Source organism: Natator depressus, chromosome 2 (genome assembly GCF_965152275.1).
Source record: "Natator depressus isolate rNatDep1 chromosome 2, rNatDep2.hap1, whole genome shotgun sequence".
Taxonomy (NCBI): domain Eukaryota; kingdom Metazoa; phylum Chordata; order Testudines; family Cheloniidae; genus Natator; species Natator depressus.
In genome coordinates, this window is record NC_134235.1 from 217,474,922 (window position 1) to 217,495,926 (window position 21,005).

The 21,005-nt window shown below is 42.1% G+C and overlaps 1 protein-coding gene across 1 annotated transcript in view; it reads right to left on the reverse strand.

Moving 5' to 3' along the window:
- LOC141981734 (putative acyl-CoA dehydrogenase 6) overlaps positions 1-21,005 on the reverse strand; it is a 125,372-nt gene that overhangs the window by 31,645 nt on the left and 72,722 nt on the right. The window contains exons 3-4 of the mRNA XM_074943368.1: positions 19,598-19,727; positions 411-517 (exon numbers count right to left, since the gene is read on the reverse strand). Of these exons, the coding sequence (XP_074799469.1) occupies positions 411-517; positions 19,598-19,727 (237 nt within the window). The remainder of the gene's footprint in view (positions 1-410; positions 518-19,597; positions 19,728-21,005) is intronic.

Here is a 21,005-nt window from a genome sequence, read left to right on the forward strand (position 1 = left end):
CTTTATAATCTCGTTAGTTGTGCTTTCTTTTATTCTCTCATGAGGAACTAAATCACACTAGATTCACACATCTGTTGAATGACAAATCAGTGCAAATTACACCACTTTACCACTTAAAGCTACTTAAATCCCTCTCTGACCAGTTTATGAGACAGTATAATTTACACTAATATTTACATCACTGCTGAATTTGGCTCAGAGACTTCCATGGTCTTATTGGTCTGTTCTCCTTTTCCAATCTTGCCCATACTAGTCATTTTTCCTAGAAATTTCCCACCAAAGCCACCATGGTAGTAGCAATGATGGGGGAATCCAGATAAACAGGGTACTGACATTTTCATCACCATGTCATCTAAGTTCTGCTCCAGTATGTTAGCTTTAGCAATCCTAGGCATAATCAGTTTGCTTACTTGCAACATCTGATCCTGCTCCAGGTTCACTGACTCCTAAACAAGCCACTACTTCTCCAGCTATAGTTGGTACAAGGAACTGTCGTTTCAGCTCATCAGAACCAAATCTGCAATGAAAGAATGGAAACACAGACTGTTAAAGGCTTTTGAAGGGGAGTTATGCGTATAAAATCTAGTCTTTCTTGGTGAAACGCACTCCACCCATGTAACACTTATATAATGTATCTCTATGTGGGTGGTGTGCACAGAGCAAAATCTACCCTCCAAGCCCAAGGATGGGATAGAGATCTGCCAAGCTCACATTCCAACCTCTGGCTGGAATAGCAGCCACAACTACTTTGTACCCATTGTGTTGGGGGTGTCCAAATCTGTGTAAATGTGGATCCAATGACCTCTCCCCAGCCTTCTGTGCCAATCTACATCGGGCTGGCATCAAGACCATTTCCTAGGGTTGCCAATCCTCCACGATTGGCCTGGGGTCTCCTGGAATCAGCATCCATCTCCCGGTGACCAATGAAAGCAATCTGGGAGATTTTAATAGGATATTTTAAGAAAATGACATTACGTCATGTTGGGGAAAAAAATCTCCCGGAACAGCTTCAGAGTTGGCAACCCTACCATTTCCTCAGTGTGTTTTCCATACCACCACTCATACTGCAGACTCTTTTGCAAACCCTCTGAACAGGGCTTAAGTGGTGTGAAGGGTCTTGTGCTAGACTGCTGCATGGCAGGGGATTTTCACCTGCCATGAACATTAGTACTACAGGTGTTAGGGTGCATCTTAAACTGGTTTTTAAATCATGCAGGGAAATCCATTATTTGCTTCTTCCCATCACATCTCCCACCAGCCTGCACTGATGCACAGGTAAAAAAGGAAACAAGGAAAACCACTGACAGCATTTTTTTCTGTAAACTTAAAAAAAAAATATTTAATACTTGACTTCGTCTCTCTTCTGACAATATACAGCATCTGTGAAACTGCAATTCAACAACTTTGCTATACTGTGACATTCAAAGAAAAATTCTTCTGTCTTGCAAGAAGTTAAACTGTGTTTTAAGGAAATGAGTTTTATGAAAAAGTAAACTTGTTTTCCATCATGAAAGCATGGGTCCGGAGAAAAAAAAATCAGTTATTCAGGCAAAACTCCCACTGTGTTGGCTAGGTAAAAAATGTCTGTTGTTCAAACAAGCCCACCTTAACAAGCTATAACTGATCTGTCCCCATTATTACTTACTGCTCTACCCATTTTTGTGGTGTTTGCAAATTTTACCAACAATTAATTTATATTTTCTTCCAAATCACTGAAAGAAGTTGAATAGAATCAGGCCAAGAACAGATCCCTGCGAGACCCCACTAGAAACACCCCCACTGGATGATAATTCCACATTTACAGTTGTTTTTTGTGATCTAACAACTACCATGTGTTTAATCAACGTAATATTGGCTACATGGATTTTGCACAGAGCTATTTTTTTTCAACAAATGTCATGTGGGCTAAGTCAAATCCCTTACAGAAGCTATCTTTACCAACCAAACTCGTCATCTCATCAAAATATGATATCCAGTTTGTTTGACAAGAACTATTTTCCATAAAACCATATTGATTACCATTAATTATGCTATCATCATATCCTCATATCCTATATCGGCCTTTCTGTGATTTTGTCCAGAATCAGTGTCAGGCTAACTGTCCTATTGCTACACAGGTCATCCTGTTTACCCTTATTAAATACTGGCACATTAACTTCAAGGCAGATCTTGCAGTTTACACTGAGGATCTGTCCTTCAGCCAGAGAAGCTGGACTGGTGGGAGAATCTTTTAGTCTGATCTGAGTACTAGCTGCCACTTTCACTATGGGGGTGCATATAGAAGCTGCATTTCGTTAACCCCATTCCTGCTGATATCAAATCATGTCAGCAGCTCCAATTATAGGAACACCAAGAAACAGACTGTGGAGTCTTTGCTCTTTCTCCTCATACACTGGGCCAAGTTCTGTTTGTTTTATTCATGCAGAAAGAGTGCTCTGAAGACCCGAATATACCCATCTTTACAGGGATGATCAAACTGCAGCTGATCGTTCATTCACCGAACAAAACACAAAAGTGAATGTATGTTATAGCGCAGCTGGTATCACTGCTGTTATTAAAAGTTGCCCAACACTTCCTATTATAAAACCTGGTTTTCAGTTGTTTATAACTTTAGCAAACTTTAATTGTTTGGGGCTGATATTTTCTATGCGTGTCTGCCTTAGGCTAGATATTTTTGAAAGTTTCAGCCAAAACAGTTCAGCTGTTTCTGGGATCAAGATTAGGGAAAATACAGTGTTTTGCCATTTAAAATAATCCTGACAACCTTTTCTTTGAGAAACTCTCATACACCAATGTTTTGGAAAAGGGAGTTGAAATTTGGCAAGGATGTGACTTGTGCTGTTCCTGTGGAATTGGCCAAGTTATAAGCCTCTGTAAAATCTCAGTCCACACACTTTCAGTAGAGACTTAGAATTTAGCAGCTAAAATCTCCAAAGATTCCATCCTCACTGAGCATGCTCTAGCCCCTCACAACTCCTAGCGCTGACCGGACTGTGCATGCACCATTCCCACAGAGCAACTGAGCATGTTCCATGCCACCTTCATTTTAGCATTTCAGTGCTTGACTTTGCAACCTCAATGTTCTTTTAACACATTTTTATGTGTAATGTATATAAAAATAAAGCTTCTTGTAGACACTGGAACATTTTTCCCCCCTGGTCCATTGTATAAGATAATAGGTCCCAACTGTGGCACATTAATGATTAATGTTAAAATAGTTACATAGAAACTATCCATTCTTTTTTGCCCCATACTTGGTATTCATGACATTCCACCAACATTACTGTTAATACTGAAGAAATGATTAAATATTGTACTGTAGATGATGTTAAATAGGGTAAAATAAAAAAAAGGCACAGCAGGATCCAAATCCCATTACATTTCCTTGATCCACTTCTTAGTTCTGTTTATGTGTGCTCATTTAAAAGCTGAAAGCCCCCTTAATTCATCTTAAATAGCAATGAATTTGCTTTCTGACAGATGTGATTCTTGATGCATTGACTGAAAATATGTCAACTATGCATCACTATTCTGGTTTAATAGAGCTGATGATCATCCTCTTAAAGTGGGGGAGAAAAGCTGACAGTTTTCATTCTTGTTTCTCCTACTCAAAGGGAAAAAAGCTGTGCTGAAGTGAATTGATTAATTAGTAAGGAAGGAACGTTTCTAATTAGGACTGACACTTTCTGACGTACTGTTAGCTGCAAATTGTAGTTTTGAGTATGAGCAGCTGCATTTGGTTCTTTACACTACACTCGGTATTTGATTAAACCACATCAAGCTTTCTTGTTTCTGAGCTCACACATTCAAATGGATGATCATCTAACCCACTTCAAACTAGATATGAAGTCTTCTGGGATAAGGTACCACTCCTTACACAGGTGGTGCATCAATCCTTGAGAGATTAAATGTAACCGCTGATCATAAATGAACACCAGTAAATTCAAAAGGACCAAATCCTGACACGAACAACACAGCTACTTTTAGTTACTCATTATCTAAGGAAATATAAAGCTGAAAAATAGACTTTGATGAGAAAATCTTAGACACATCTGCATTATTCCACAACACGTAACAATGAAAATGATTTAACTGATTTTGCTCATTCACTGTCAACTAGTACATATATCAATTCCAAATAGTCTCCTACTAGTCAATATCAGAAAGGCAAAGGTCTGGTCATTTGTAACTGGTACGGCACACCTAATACAATGAGTCCTAATCCTGTGTGGGGCCACTATGTACTAATATAATAAACATAAATAATATCACTACATTTTAACTACTTCTTAGCCAGGTCAGTTCAGACTGGAATTAATTTGTTTATTGTAAATTAATAGAGAACATTTTCTTGGACAAAGCCTATTCAGCCAGAGAATCAAAGGTTGGATGATTTCCACTCGGGCTCCATTCTCAAATTCTCAGAGTAAAACACAATTTAATGTGACTTTAGTATGGGCATGTCTACACATGAAATTTATTTTGGATTAACTTGATTTTTGGGGGGATAAATTGCCTTGTGTCCACACAAGTTTTTTCTCAATTACCTGGGGTCTCAATACTCATTACAAACTCCACTTGCGAAGTAAAGTTCAATAATAAGGTTGGCATGAACATATCCCCAATCTGAATTAACAATTCCTCCTCTGTCAGTCCTCACACTGCTTTCCCACACTGCTTTGCTGCACACCTAGGTCAACCTGTTTGTTTACTGTGTGCCCTCTACCACTCTAGGGTCATCTTGACCAGATATCACCTTCCTGTTTAAATGCTGGTGCTCGGCAAGGCGATTCAGCTCCCAGAGTTCAATACTGATTATATAGACATTCACCATATATAGACCCCAATGCTTCTGCATGGTCCTATGCAGAGGTCCTAGACTTCCCTGCCATCTCAGGAGAGGAGTAGGTCCAATCTCATCTGAACAGCAGTCTCCAGAACACCAATATATGAGAGGATATAAGACCAAATGAAGGAGAGGGACCAGTCCTGGGGCACAGGCCAGTGCTGCAACAAAGAAAAGTCACCCCCAGCAGGGTTATATAAATGTCAAGGACAATAACAGGACCCATGGAAGAGCTCGCAAGACCTGTGTCTACTACTGCAAGATCTGCCTTGAAGTTAATGTGCCAGTATATAAAAAGGGTAAACAGGATGACCTGTGTAGCAGTAGGACAGTTAGCCTGACACTGATTCTGGACAAAATCACAGAAAGGCCGATATAGGATATGAGGATATGATGATAGCATAATTAATGGTAATCAATACGGTTTTATGGAAAATAGTTCTTGTCAAACAAACTGGATATCATATTTTGATGAGATGACGAGTTTGGTTGGTAAAGATAGCTTCTGTAAGGGATTTGACTTAGCCCACATGACATTTGTTGAAAAAAAATAGCTCTGTGCAAAATCCATGTAGCCAATATTACGTTGATTAAACACATGGTAGTTGTTAGATCACAAAAAACAACTGTAAATGTGGAATTATCATCCAGTGGGGGTGTTTCTAGTGGGGTCTCGCAGGGATCTGTTCTTGGCCTGATTCTATTCAACTTCTTTCAGTGATTTGGAAGAAAATATAAATTAATTGTTGGTAAAATTTGCAAACACCACAAAAATGGGTAGAGCAGTAAGTAATAATGGGGACAGATCAGTTATAGCTTGTTAAGGTGGGCTTGTTTGGACAACAGACATCTTTTACCTAGCCAACACAGTGGGAGTTTTTCCTGAATAACTGATTTTTTTTTTCTCCTAACCCATGCTTTCATGATGGAAAACAAGTTTACTTTTTCATAAAACTCATTTCCCTAAAATACAGTTTAACTTCTTGCAAGATAGTAGGATTGCTCCTGGTTAAAGATCACCCAAGAGGATGTTTTAAGGATTGTCAGAAAAGTTAATTTGGAAGGAAGAAACTGCGGGGAGACGGGGACTAGAGATAATGCAAAAAGATATTAGGTAAAATTTTTAAAAGCACTTAAGTGTGGTCACTTTTCAAGTAACTTTTGAAAACAGAACTTAAGTGCTTTTGAAAATTTTACGCATGAGTTTGAATTCCCAGATGTCTATGGGCATGGTACTAAAAACTGCCACCACTTTGCACTTCTATGGCACCTTCCTCTTAGGATCACCAAGAGTTTTTACAAACATGAAAAGAAAAGGAGTACTTGTGGCACCTTAGAGACTAACCAATTTATTTGAGCATGAGCTTTCGTGAGCTACAGCTCACTTCACGAAAGCTTATGCTCAAATAAATTGGTTAGTCTCTAAGGTGCCACAAGTACTCCTTTTCTTTTTGCGAATACATACTAACACGGCTGTTACTCTGAAACCTGTCACTACAAACATGAACAAATTAAGCCAAGATTACACAGATGACTGAAATGAGAAATTGAGACCAAGGGTGAAATTCTGGCATCAATGGGAGTTTTGCCTTTGACTGCAATGCAGCCAGGATTTCACCCTAAATTATCAGTAATTAGAAGCCTAAGTCTGGATGTAATAATTAACATGTATTTTCAAGCCTTCATTTGCATATGAAGTTACCCATCCAAAGTAGTTCAGTGTCTATTTCAGTGCCCATCTATGCATGAATTTGAGGGAACCATATGTCCAATTATACATATGTAGTGCACTCGCCTGACATATCAAAATATCTGATTCAATTTCCAAGGGGAGTTTTGCAAATATGATAAAAGGAGAATTGGACCCAAAGTTAGGGGAGGCTTAAGCCAACAAGGTGCTTATGCTTTCTGATTGTTCCCGACTTCCTTTTAGGTTTTTTTGGGGGAGCTTTGAATAGTTGATAACTTTAGAAGGCTATTTGCTATGCTCAGAATCCATAGAATATATACTGAAATAAGTTTTAAATGCAGTAATTAATTATGTCAAGGCTGATTGATTTTTTAAAATTAGTTTAGAGCAATATAGTATGGCTGTATCCAGCAGGAACCATTGAGTCTGGGACTGAGATGGAGTGGTGTATGAACATGCTATTCAGGATGACCAATCTGCCCTTACTCTATCTTTCCAGGTCAAAGTGCATCACAGCAGAGCTATGCTATGAATTTTCTCTTTTCCGTACTATGCGTTATCTTTACATTTTGCAGTAACACATTATTCTGAATATATACTCAGTGGAGCTGAATCAAAAGTACAAAAATGTGTTCACTAACAGTCATATGAATTCGACAATGAATTTTTATTTCCCCACATTCATGACTTTTCCATGTTCAGTTTTTGTAAACATTCAGCTTTACTAGCACTAATGTATGTGAAAAGCAAATTTTAAGCTCATATGATCCAGTATTGACTGGAAGAAAAATTCAAACTGAAGAGCTGATTGTAGTATTCAAAATTTAAATGTGCACTGGTTTGTTTAGTTGGCAAATCTTTCAAAGTCTGTTCCTGTAGTGCGGATCTATTCTATATAGGTTCTTATTCTGCACTCACTACCACAGTATCTGAGCACCATACTGTAATGCAATAAGCAACACCATAGAGTTACACAGTTTAATACCAGAGAGACAACCAGATCATCATCATCATTATCACAGATTAAACTATTATATGCCCAGACAGAGAATAGGAGGGATTGAGATGCACCAATACCCGAGGCCCCGGAAATGGCAGGGAATTGGTTAAGTGAGATTGTGACGGGACCTGGAGGTGGTGGTGGGGGGGGAGCCTGGGATTGTGAGACCGCTATGCCCCCTTAACTCTCTCCAGCCTGGATTGTCTCTCACAATGCTTTGCTAGTGACAAGCAGCAAGCCCCTCCAGCCGCTGTGATCACTCAGCACAACAGCATGTGGAGCCCCACACACCCAGCTAGATTGCATGAATGCTCCCAGAGCCACTAATGAATCACACAGAGAAAGGCACCAGAGCCGAATCCCCCCATCTCCCAGCACTGTACCTCAGGCATATACCGTCTTGCACTGCTCAAGACGAGCAGTGCAAATGTATTAATTGGTTCACCACTTCATCAATGGAAAGTAGATATACACCAGCCTTTGCAAAACCTGAGCAGATTTACCACGCACTTCAGGCAAACTCACTGGTAAAGATAAACAATTAAAGAAGTTTATTGACTATAAAAGATAGTTTTTAAGTGATATCAAGGTATTGGCAAAAACTCAGCATTAGTTACCAAAAGAAATAAAATATAAGCATGCACTCTAAACTCTCAACCCTATTAGACGGGGCAACATCTAGACTAAGCAGTTTTTCTCACCCCACTGGATATTGCAGACCTTAATATACAGATTTGTCCCTTCAATCTGGGCCAGTCTCCTCTGTTGGAGTCTTCAGTTTTCTTCTCAGTGTCTTTGTTGCCTGCAGCATAGGTGGCGGCAGGAGAAAAAGCCCAGCATGTGGCCACCGTGTTTGTTTTATAACCTCAGTCCCATGTGTTTCAGGACCACAAGTCCAGGCATGTAAGGGGCACTGCTGAGTCTCCAGGCAAGATTGAGGAATTCCCCTGGTGTGGCTTCATGCAGGTGAGTCATTGAATTGTAGCTCCCTTGCTGGACAATGGCTGTTGATGGGTTGTTTGAAATCCTGCCCAAGCGTTGGTTACTTTCCTTGCTGTTGCTTCTGGGGAGCTAATATCTGGCTGATTCCCCAATTTACAGCATGTTTTAGTGACCACCATACAACACAATACTCATAATTTCATATGCATTAATGATATACATATATGGATAGAGAAATGACTTTCAGCAGATAATAACCTTTCCCCGATACATATAAAGCATGCCTTGTAAGGTAAAATCACAATTATATAAAAATGAGGAATATGGGGGTTCCAGGATGCTCCCCCAAGTTATTGAATGTCACAGAGATATACCCAGATAATCCCAGCAAATGACCCGTACTCCATGCCGCAAAGGCAACAATGCAAAGGTCACTGTCAAATAGGTGTGAGGGGAAATTCCTTCCTCTCCCCACATATGGCTAACACAACATGACTAACATCTATTACGTGTTTGTTCTTTCATCCTCTCCCCAGCGAGAGAAGTGTGTGCAATGGAGTGTCACGTATTGGTAGGATTTTTGTTTTGTTTTAATAAATATACATGTTGTTACATGTTTATATTAGACAAGGCAAAATCGGAGAAATGCAAGTTCATTTAGAGCAGAAGTTGGTGAGGTTTGTGATGGTCCTTAATTCCTGGGGGAGTTCATTCCAATTTTGGGCTAACCCCCCAAAAAGTTCTGTCTCCTGCACAGCTGAGAGTTCCAATGTGACAGAAGAGCAAAGATGTTGACCATGGTTTTCTTCCCAAGCATTATGCAATCTTTTAGATATCCTGGGCCCAGACAATGGAGCACTGTGATGGGGTGTTCACCCCACACTGGAGAAGAAGGGGTTAATAGAGGCCTCATGGGCCTGCCACACCCTATCCCAGAAAGGAGCAGTGGAAAGGAGTCCTCCAAGCAGCCTAGAGAGGCTACGCAGGCAGCAGCTAATTAGAGGGAAGCTGCAAGGAACAGCCAATCAGGACCCAGTAGGTTCACATAAAAGGAGAAGCAGGGCCAGAGACAGTAGCTGTGGGGAGCTCAAAGAGTCAGGATTGTGTTCTTAGTGGGCTGCAGGAAGGACAGCACCTTGAACAGAGCAGTTGCTGGCAGGAACCAGGGAGCAAGAGGGAGTGCCTGGCTGGATGCTGGGACTTGCTGACTGAAAATCCTGAGAAGAGGGTGACGAAGGTGCTGGGACCATGGGGAAGCGGCCCAGGGAACAGAAGCAGCATTGAATGAAGTTAAAGGAACACAGCAGGGGGCTGCTATCTACAGGGTTCCTCAGTCAGGATCCAGAGTAGTGGGCGGCCCCGGGTCTCCCCAAGTCACCACTGGGGAAGTGGCTGGATGATTAATCTGAGATACTTCACCCTTGGAAAGGGGAAAACACGGATGATGACACGGCCGGAGGGCCGAGTGATGAAGAGGACACTTTTCAGAGTAACAGCCGTGTTAGTCTGTATCCGCAAAAAGAAAAGGAGTACTTGTGGCACCTTAGAGACTAACCAATTTATTTGAGCATAAGCTTTCGTGAGCTACAGCTACTGTAGCTCACGAAAGCTTATGCTCAAATAAATTGGTTAGTCTCTAAGGTGCCACAAGTACTCCTTTTCTTTTTGCGAAGAGGACACTGTGGTACTTGAACTGAAGTGGGTCTGCAAGCGGAAACAATGACGGGAAAGGCGCTACCTGAAGAGGGCGCACCAGCTGGCGCAGCTAATCCCTGTGATGGCCAACCAGAGGCGCTGCTGTGGTGAGCAGACTCTGTCACAAGCACCTTGAAGTTAAGGACCATAGATTTAAAATTTATGGAAAGCCAACATATACAGCAGAGAACAGGTTTGATATGCTCACAATAGTCTGTGTTGCTGAGGAGATGAGTTGCAGCATTCTGTACTAGCTGGAGTTTCCTAAGCACTGAAGGCTTCAGACCCCGGTATATTGCAACTTCATCTATTCTAAGTCTTCTGAAGCACCTCTCCCCAACATCAAAGCAATGAATGTAGTGTGCTCTCCCACTGGAATGTGTTTATGTGTGTGGTCAGTTGTCTTGATTACCCTCCTAGGTGCTGTTACTACTGTGTGTTGGAAAAACATTATAAAATACAAGCCAAAACACTACAATGGAACAAAATTCTGCCCTCAGCTATCTAGTGATTTCTTTTAAACCACAGGGAAGAATTTAAAATAACAAAAGCCTCTTAAGGTATGGGCTATCCTCTACAGTCTTATAGAAGACTACAGTTTTATCCTTTGCAGTATAATAAATGAAGTACAGCTGTGCTAGGAGTAATCAAATGATAAATTATAGCTACTATCTGTTGTCTTCAGGTTTCTGGTGTATTTGTGTAAGGCAAAGGAAATTCTCTTTGGAAAAAAGAAAAAAGAAAAGGAGTACTTGTGGCACCTTAGAGACTAACCAGTTTATTTGAGCATGAGCTTTCGTGAGCTACAGCTCACTTCATCGGATGCATAGCATATCGTGGAAACTGCAGAAGACATTATATACACACAGAGACCATGAAACAAAACTTCCTCCCACCCCACTGTCCTGCTGGTAACAGCTTATCTAAAGTGATCATCAAGGAGGGCCATTTCCAGCACAAATCCAGGTTTTCTCACCCTTCCCCCCCCCCCCCCCCCCACAGACACACATACAAACTCACTCTCCTGCTGGTAATAGCCCATCCCTCTTTGAAACCTCTCTTTATAATGCGCATGATAATCAAGGTGGGTCATTTCCAGCACTAATCCAGGTTTTCTCACCACCACCACCCCCCCACACACACACACCCCCCTCCAAAAACCACACACACAAACTCACTCTCCTGCTGGCAATAGCTCATCTTACAATGTGCACAGCAATAATCCAAGTTTAACCAGAACGTCTTGGGGGGGGGTTTGTAGGAAAAAAACAAGGGGAGATAGGCTACCTTGCATAATGACTTAGCCACTCCCAGTCTCTATTCAAGCCCAAATTAATAGTATCCAATTTGCAAATGAATTCCAATTCAGCAGTTTCTCGCTGGAGTCTGGATTTGAAGTTTTTTTGCTTTAAGATAGCGACCCTCATGTCTGTGATTGCGTGACCAGAGAGATTGAAGTGTTCTCCGACTGGTTTATGAATGTTATAATTCTTAACATCTGATTTGTGTCCATTTATTCTTTTACGTAGAGACTGTCCAGTTTGACCAATGTACATGGCAGAGGGGCATTGCTGGCACACGATGGCATATATCACATTGGTGGATGTGCAGGTGAACGAGCCTCTGATAGTGTGGCTGATGTTGTTAGGCCCTGTGATGGTGTTCCCTGAATAGATATGTGGGCACAGTTGGCAACGGGCTTTGTTGCAAGGATAGGTTCCTGGGTTAGTGGTTCTGTTGTGTGGTATGTGGTTGTTGGTGAGTATTCGCTTCAGGTTGGGGGGCTGTCTGTAGGCAAGGACTGGCCTTTCTCCCAAGATTTGTGAGAGTGTTGGGTCATCCTTCAGGATAGGTTGTAGATCCTTAATAATGCGTTGGAGGGGTTTTAGTTGGGGGCTGAAGGTGACGGCTAGTGGCGTTCTGTTATTTTCTTTGTTAGGCCTGTCCTGTAGTAGGTGACTTCTGGGAACTCTTCTGGCTCTATCAATCTGTTTCTTCACTTCCGCAGGTGGGTATTGTAGTTGTAAGAATGCTTGATAGAGATCTTGTAGGTGTTTGTCTCTGTCTGAGGGGTTGGAGCAAATGCGGTTGTATCGCAGAGCTTGGCTGTAGACGATGGATCGTGTGGTGTGGTCAGGGTGAAAGCTGGAGGCATGTAGGTAGGAATAGCGGTCAGTAGGTTTCCGGTATAGGGTGGTGTTGATGTGACCATCGTTTATTAGCACTGTAGTGTCCAGGAAGTGGATCTCTTGTGTGGACTGGACCAGGCTGAGGTTGATGGTGGGATGGAAATTGTTGAAATCATGGTGGAATTCCTCAAGGGCTTCTTTTCCATGGGTCCAGATGATGAAGATGTCATCAATATAGCGCAAGTAAAGTAGGGGCGTTAGGGGACGAGAGCTGAGGAAGCGTTGTTCTAAATCAGCCATAAAAATGTTGGCATACTGTGGGGCCATGCGGGTACCCATAGCAGTGCCGCTGATCTGAAGGTATACATTGTCCCCAAATGTAAAATAGTTATGGGTAAGGACAAAGTCACAAAGTTCAGCCACCAGGTTAGCCGTGACATTATCAGGGATAGTGTTCTTGATGGCTTGTAGTCCATCTTTGTGTGGAATGTTGGTGTAGAGGGCTTCTACATCCATAGTGGCCAGGATGGTGTTATCAGGAAGATCACCAATGGATTGTAGTTTCCTCAGGAAGTCAGTGGTGTCTCGAAGGTAGCTGGGAGTGCTGGTAGCGTAGGGCCTGAGGAGTGAGTCTACATAGCCAGACAATCCTGCTGTCAGGGTGCCAATGCCTGAGATGATGGGGCGCCCAGGATTTCCAGGTTTATGGATCTTGGGTAGTAGATAGAATATCCCAGGTCGGGGTTCCAGGGGTGTGTCTGTGCGGATTTGATCTTGTGCTTTTTCAGGAACTTTCTTGAGCAAATGCTGTAGATGCTTTTGGTAACTCTCAGTGGGATCAGAGGGTAATGGCTTGTAGAAAGTGGTGTTGGAGAGCTGCCGAGCAGCCTCTTGTTCATATTCCGACCTATTCATGATGACAACAGCACCTCCTTTGTCAGCCTTTTTGATTATGATGTCAGAGTTGTTTCTGAGGCTGTGGATGGCGTTGTGTTCTGCACGGCTGAGGTTATGGGGCAAGTGATGCTGCTTTTCCACAATTTCAGCCCGTGCACGTCGGCGGAAGCACTCTATGTAGAAGTCCAGTCTGCTGTTTCGACCTTCAGGAGGAGTCCACCTAGAATCCTTCTTTTTGTAATGTTGGTAGGCAGGCCTCTGTGGATCATTATGTTGTTCAGAGGTATTTTGGAAATATTCCTTGAGTCGGAGACGTCGAAAATAGGATTCTAGGTCACCACAGAACTGTATCATGTTCGAGGGGGTGGAGGGGCAGAAGGAGAGACCCCGAGATAGGACAGCTGCTTCTGCTGGGCTGAGAGTATAGTTGGATAGGTTAACAATATTGCTGGGTGGGTTGAGGGAACCATTGCTGTGGCCCCTTGTAGCCTGTAGTAGTTTAGAAAGTTTAGTGTCCTTTTTCTTTTGTAGAGAAGTAAAGTGTGCGTTGTAAATGGCTTGTCTAGTTTTAGTAAAATCCAGCCACGAGGAAGTTTGTGTGGAAGGTTGGTTTTTTATGAGAGTATCCAGTTTTGAGAGCTCATTCTTAATCTTTCCCTGTTTGCTGTAGAGGATGTTGATCAGGTGATTCCGCAGTTTCTTTGAGAGCGTGTGGCACAAGCTGTCAGCATAGTCTGTGTGGTATGCTGATTTAGAACAACGCTTCCTCAGCTCTCGTCCCCTAACGCCCCTACTTTACTTGCGCTATATTGATGACATCTTCATCATCTGGACCCATGGAAAAGAAGCCCTTGAGGAATTCCACCATGATTTCAACAATTTCCATCCCACCATCAACCTCAGCCTGGTCCAGTCCACACAAGAGATCCACTTCCTGGACACTACAGTGCTAATAAACGATGGTCACATCAACACCACCCTATACCGGAAACCTACTGACCGCTATTCCTACCTACATGCCTCCAGCTTTCACCCTGACCACACCACACGATCCATCGTCTACAGCCAAGCTCTGCGATACAACCGCATTTGCTCCAACCCCTCAGACAGAGACAAACACCTACAAGATCTCTATCAAGCATTCTTACAACTACAATACCCACCTGCGGAAGTGAAGAAACAGATTGATAGAGCCAGAAGAGTTCCCAGAAGTCACCTACTACAGGACAGGCCTAACAAAGAAAATAACAGAACGCCACTAGCCGTCACCTTCAGCCCCCAACTAAAACCCCTCCAACGCATTATTAAGGATCTACAACCTATCCTGAAGGATGACCCAACACTCTCACAAATCTTGGGAGAAAGGCCAGTCCTTGCCTACAGACAGCCCCCCAACCTGAAGCGAATACTCACCAACAACCACATACCACACAACAGAACCACTAACCCAGGAACCTATCCTTGCAACAAAGCCCGTTGCCAACTGTGCCCACATATCTATTCAGGGAACACCATCACAGGGCCTAACAACATCAGCCACACTATCAGAGGCTCGTTCACCTGCACATCCACCAATGTGATATATGCCATCGTGTGCCAGCAATGCCCCTCTGCCATGTACATTGGTCAAACTGGACAGTCTCTACGTAAAAGAATAAATGGACACAAATCAGATGTTAAGAATTATAACATTCATAAACCAGTCGGAGAACACTTCAATCTCTCTGGTCACGCAATCACAGACATGAGGGTCGCTATCTTAAAGCAAAAAAACTTCAAATCCAGACTCCAGCGAGAAACTGCTGAATTGGAATTCATTTGCAAATTGGATACTATTAATTTGGGCTTGAATAGAGACTGGGAGTGGCTAAGTCATTATGCAAGGTAGCCTATCTCCCCTTGTTTTTTTCCTACAAACCCCCCCCCAAGACGTTCTGGTTAAACTTGGATTATTGCTGTGCACATTGTAAGATGAGCTATTGCCAGCAGGAGAGTGAGTTTGTGTGTGTGGTTTTTGGAGGGGGGTGTGTGTGTGGGGGGGGGTGGTGGTGGTGAGAAAACCTGGATTAGTGCTGGAAATGACCCACCTTGATTATCATGCGCATTATAAAGAGAGGTTTCAAAGAGGGATGGGCTATTACCAGCAGGAGAGTGAGTTTGTATGTGTGTCTGTGGGGGGGGGGGGGGGGGAAGGGTGAGAAAACCTGGATTTGTGCTGGAAATGGCCCTCCTTGATGATCACTTTAGATAAGCTGTTACCAGCAGGACAGTGGGGTGGGAGGAAGTTTTGTTTCATGGTCTCTGTGTGTATATAATGTCTTCTGCAGTTTCCACGATATGCTATGCATCCGATGAAGTGAGCTGTAGCTCACGAAAGCTTATGCTCTAATAAATTTGTTAGTCTCTAAGGTGCCACAAGTACTCCTTTTCTTTTTACAGATACAGACTAACACGGCTGCTACTCTGAAAACATCTTGTAATATGCCTGTTTGCATTATAAAATAGTTTCAAATTAACATATTTTCATCTATGATTTCTTAATTAGTAGATATGAAAACTTTATATCTATAGCAACACAAAAGCAGTTAGTTACACAGACCATCTTACTTAATGGAAGCAGTACTACCTGCAGTATACTGGTTTGCTGATGACATTAAATTTAACACTGAAATTTAAAACATTTTCTTTTGTGATTTTTGGAGAGCAAAGTCATTGATGATGTCCTCAAATGATAAGCTACGGAGTTTGTCACTTTCGATGCACAGAATGCTTAGGGCAGATAGCTTTTCTAGCAGCATTTTCTAGGCAGACATCTCTCTGCGTTCGCTTCTCTATCCTCTGTCTCCCCCATGACCACTAATTATTCTCGAGTAAACACCTCGGACACACAGAGTGACAACAAGCTCTATGCACGAAAGAGAAAGAAAGAATTTACCAGAAAAAAGACTGGTAATCTCTAGACAGGCATTGAGAAAGTGAGAAAAATTAGCCTATATTCAAGCAAATATAATGAATATTATAGGCTTTAATTGCCTATAAATCATATATGCACATAATTTGAAATAACTTGCTCATCAAGTACTCAGAATATTTTGATATATATGTATATCTTCCTTCATTTTTCTCAAATCCCTCTACTTATCCTTTCCTCAGCACTCTCTGATATTTACTAAGGTTCCCGAAACCGACAGAGGGAAGCCAACACAAATGTATCCTCCTCAAGATCCACTCGACACAAGTCCATAAGACGATCACCTGCAAACTCAATCATGTGAAGCATGGATAGCGCATGAAGCAGAAAGCGGCGTGCGCACTAAAATACACAATTGTACGTATGGACAGATCAAAAGAAGAAAGAACATACTAACACTTAAAAACACAAATTAAATCAGGAGCGAAGGCACTATACAACCGAGCGTGCTGGACCATAAACAAAAGATGGCGGCCTTCCAGCTATTACCAGCCAAGGGGGATGCTATATAATGATAAGGACTTGTGGCACCTTAGAGACTAACAAATCTATTTGAGCATAAGCTTGCACCGGATGAAGTGAGCTGTAGCTCACGAAAGCTTACGCTCAAATAAATTTGTTAGTCTCTGAGGTGCCACAAGTCCTCCTTTTCTTTTTGCAGATACAGACTAACACGGCTGCTACTCTGAGACCTGTCGCTATATATGATGTCACCCCTAGGACGAGTCCCGTATGAGTTTGGCAGGACTGCTTCACGACGCTGCCTCACATTTTTCCCAATTTTATCGGCAGCGAGATTATTTATTTATTTAAATAAATTATGAAGGTATGGTCAGAATTTTACCAGTAGCAGCTGGCCAACAAAAGGCTGCCTTAGGAGTCTGATAGAAATACTAATTATACAAGTGCAATTATTGTTTTTTTCTCAGCCCTGGCCTTCCGGCATGTCAATAATGAACAATTAGTGAAAGGTAAGGTTAGGGTAAGGGTATTTGTGTAGTCAGATGTGTATATTTGTGTCATATTTGAACGAAAATGTCTATATTAAGAGAGAATCCTCTTTTTCCCATATCTCCTTTATTTATCAATTGGTTTTGATAAAATTTGAAATGGAGTTAGTTTTTTTCTTTTTTTAGAGGCCCTTCATATTGTGAGGCCCTAAGCAAACTTTTTGGCCTGAGGGCCACATCTGCATGGGGAAATTGTATGCAGGATCATGAATGTAGGGCTGGGGCAGGAGGTTGGGGTGTGGGAGGGAGTGCAAGGTGTGTGTGGGGTACGGTGTGCAGGAAGGAGCTTAGGGCAAGGGGTTGGGGTGAAGGAGGGAGCTCAGGGCAGGGGGTTGGGGTGCAGGAGGGGGCTCAGGGCAGGGGGTTCGGGTACAGGAGGGGTGTGCGGGGGCTCAAAGCAGGGGGTTGGGGCTCAGGCCAGGTGGTTGGGGTGCAGAAGCAGTTTGGGGTGCAGACTCCAGCCCAGTGCCGCTTACCTCGAGCCACTCTGGGATGGCAGTGGCGCACAGCAGGGCTAAGGTAGGATCCCTGCCTGCCTTGGCCCTGCACCACTCCCGGAAGTGGCAGACACATCCGGCAGTGGCTCCTGGGGGTGGGGTGGGGCAGGCGGCTTTGCCATGCACTACCCTCGCCTGTGGGTACCACCCCTGAAGCTCCCATTGGCTGCGGTTCCGCATTCCTGGATAATGGGAGCTGCAGGGGGCAGTGCCAAAAGGTGAGGGCAGTGCACGGAGTCCTCTGCCCTTCCCCCAGGGGCCTCAGGGATGTGGTGCCAGCTGCTTCCAGGAGCAGTGCAGGGCCAAGGCAGGCAGGAATCCTGCCTTAGCCCCACTGTGCCATGGGACTGGCAATCCCACAGGCAGTATTGAAAGCCCTGATAGGCCAGATGTGGCCTGCAGGCCGTAGTTTGCCCTCTCCTGCCCTAAGCTGTAGCTTAGTTAGTTTATGCTTTAATCTGGTGCTGAATGTAGAAATCCAATAAACTGGATTCAGATGGAATGATATAGATGTGACACCAGTTGAATATAAAGAAAGAGAAACAATTCCAAAGCAATGAAGGCCCTGTAAAAATAAGTATTATTAAGCAGCAGGTAAGCAAATGCCTGGTAAATGACGAACATACACAGATCAGTCAGTCAATGTGACACACATGTTAGGACATTAAAGGAATTAGTTAAACTTATTGTCACCTGACAATTATTTCAGAAAAAAATGGAGGAAGTACTGGAAGGATTGATAAAAGCAAACACAGTGCTGACTTGCAAAAATGAAAGAGGTCTGATTCTAGTAATTACTGTCAAATTCATCCTTGGTGTCACTGCGTTGGGATGAATTTGGTTCAGAAAGGACTGGAAAACTATGGGCAGTTTACAGCCTGGATTTATTAAGGGGAGCTTGTGGGTGTGGCGAGGGGACTCTAAAGCTTATACCCACCTTCCTCTGAGTTTTTTTTTTTTCCTGCACCCACACCACCCCCCTCATTCCATCATTCATGTGCAACTAACGAATGCTAAAATTGGAGCAAGTTACATCTGTTTTCTGAACCAGTCATACTCAATGCGTAAGGTCACCATTAACATCACTCCTAAATTTGGTTCAATGTGTTATTATTATTTCTTATTTTTAAACTCTTCCAACCTCCTCTATCTTTCCACCCCCAACTTTTCCTTTTTCAACAGTGTCATCTGAGGATATAAAGTGGGTTTCCACTTCTCAGACCATGATATCCAAATTTGCTTTAAGACAGATGCTAAAAACCTGTTGAGAGTTATCTTCATAGACTGTGTGAAATTAGTCTCTGACAGTCAAATAATTGATTCTCATTTGTTGTTGCTAAGACTGCATTACTACCATTCGTCTTCTCACACCAGCTATTGAATCCTTCTACTGGTGCATATTGATTTGTCTGGAAAAATTAACATGTTGAGGTTCTGTGTTTAACTTATGTCTAGTCTTGCTTTCAGTAACCAATGTACTGCAGTAAAAGGTGGCATATTTATTTTTGTCTGAGAAACATACCTAAATTAGCTAATTTCTATTTGAATAATGCCAGCACCATGAGAAACAAATCTGTGTCTGCTTGAATCAATTATTTGATTCTTGGCTTATTAGTCTTCCAGACCAGCTTGTTAGAATGCTTCAAAGGAGTCAAAGCTCTGTGTTTAGTGTTCTAGATTAAGTAGAACACATCACTTGGTTTTAAAAACTTATCTTCCAGTGTAAAATCATATTCTCCTGTTATACTACATTATTTAAAGGTGAGGTTAAAGAGGAGCTTCCCTTGGTTTTGGGGAAAAATAAAAAATGGTAAATTTGGTCAGCAATGTTTTTCTTAGTGCTAAATACATTATATTATTTCCTAACAAATTTGAAGTTGAAGACAAGAGTGGGAACTGAGGATTTCTTTTGAAAGTTACCTTGTTAGAGCTGGTGTAGCCATGTCAGTTTGCACTCCAATAGCCATAGGAACTCCCCCACAGTGGATATTTCCCAGTTCCTCTGCCACTGCAATGCTATAGGAGAAGTCCAAGCCCATGCCACCATATTCTGATAAGGAGAAAACAGCGATCATATTAACATTCTTTGTTAAGAGAAAAGAAAACCTATTTAATTACAATAATCTACAAGCTGGGGCTATTATACAGTTTCCAAATATTTAACAATGATCAACTTTTATTCCAGCATAGTGCTGCTACAGCTATTTAAAAATGAGTTTAAAATTACAACTCCCATATCATTCCATACATATTCCACATTCAGGACATAGTAAGATCTCAAAAGCTAAGTAGAGTCAGGCCATGACAATAGCTGGGTGGAAAACTGAGGGATTGTAGAAAATGGTGATTTAGTAGGTGATGTTATTCCCTCTGAGTTAGCACTGAGCCTATACCCAAGAACAATGTCAGGTAGAAGTGTGCTGCTGTATATGCATATATGTCCTAACTATTTATGGTCATCAAAGCACTTTTCACTAGAACAGAGGCAATGACTGTGGTGTCTTGGACAAATTCCAGTATGGGTCTTTGTACCTCCTTACATTTCATACTACAGTTTCAATTAAAGAGGATATTATTCTTCATCTCTTCCCCAAGTTATACAGTGTTGCCTAATACTAATACACAGCTGTGTATTGCACCCAAGAAGGAGCTGAGTTTCCATGGGGCGGAGGAGATGATTCCTGTACTTGTAATTTATACGGAAGATTAATTATTATATTATTATTATGATTTGACTGAATAGTTTGATTAGGTGGCATGTTATTACTTTAATTAACTCATTGGAAACTCACCCCAACAGAGGAAATTTAAAACAAACGGGGATGGAAAAATATCCTGTGGCTCAGCCACCTGTGTTCTGTTTGTTCTGTTCTCAGGAGCAGCTATGCTTGTTGACATCACGCATTTGCTATCTCAGCTTACCCTTAAACCAAATTTCCGTGTAGTTTGCATTATAACACCGATAGCCAAATTAAAAACAACACAGCCCATATAGACCTATCACTTTGTACACTATTATCTGTTTCCTAAACCCCTAGGCAGTGCCTTTGTGCATCCTCTTTTTGAGGAAGGAGAAGAAGCCGCACATTCAAAAGGCAAAGTTTGAGCTTTACTTTTGCATGGTGCACTTGCATAATATAGCCTGACTGCACAGGATTTTCAGTATAGTGAAATTATTGTATTTCAAAACTTAGTTCAGCACACCCCCTGAAAAAGCCCATACTTTGTTTTTAATTAAAAAATCAAAAAACCTCCCACAGACAGTTTAAGCAATGCAGGGAAATGACAATCACATGGGGATGTCTACAAAGTAATATATTATTCATCA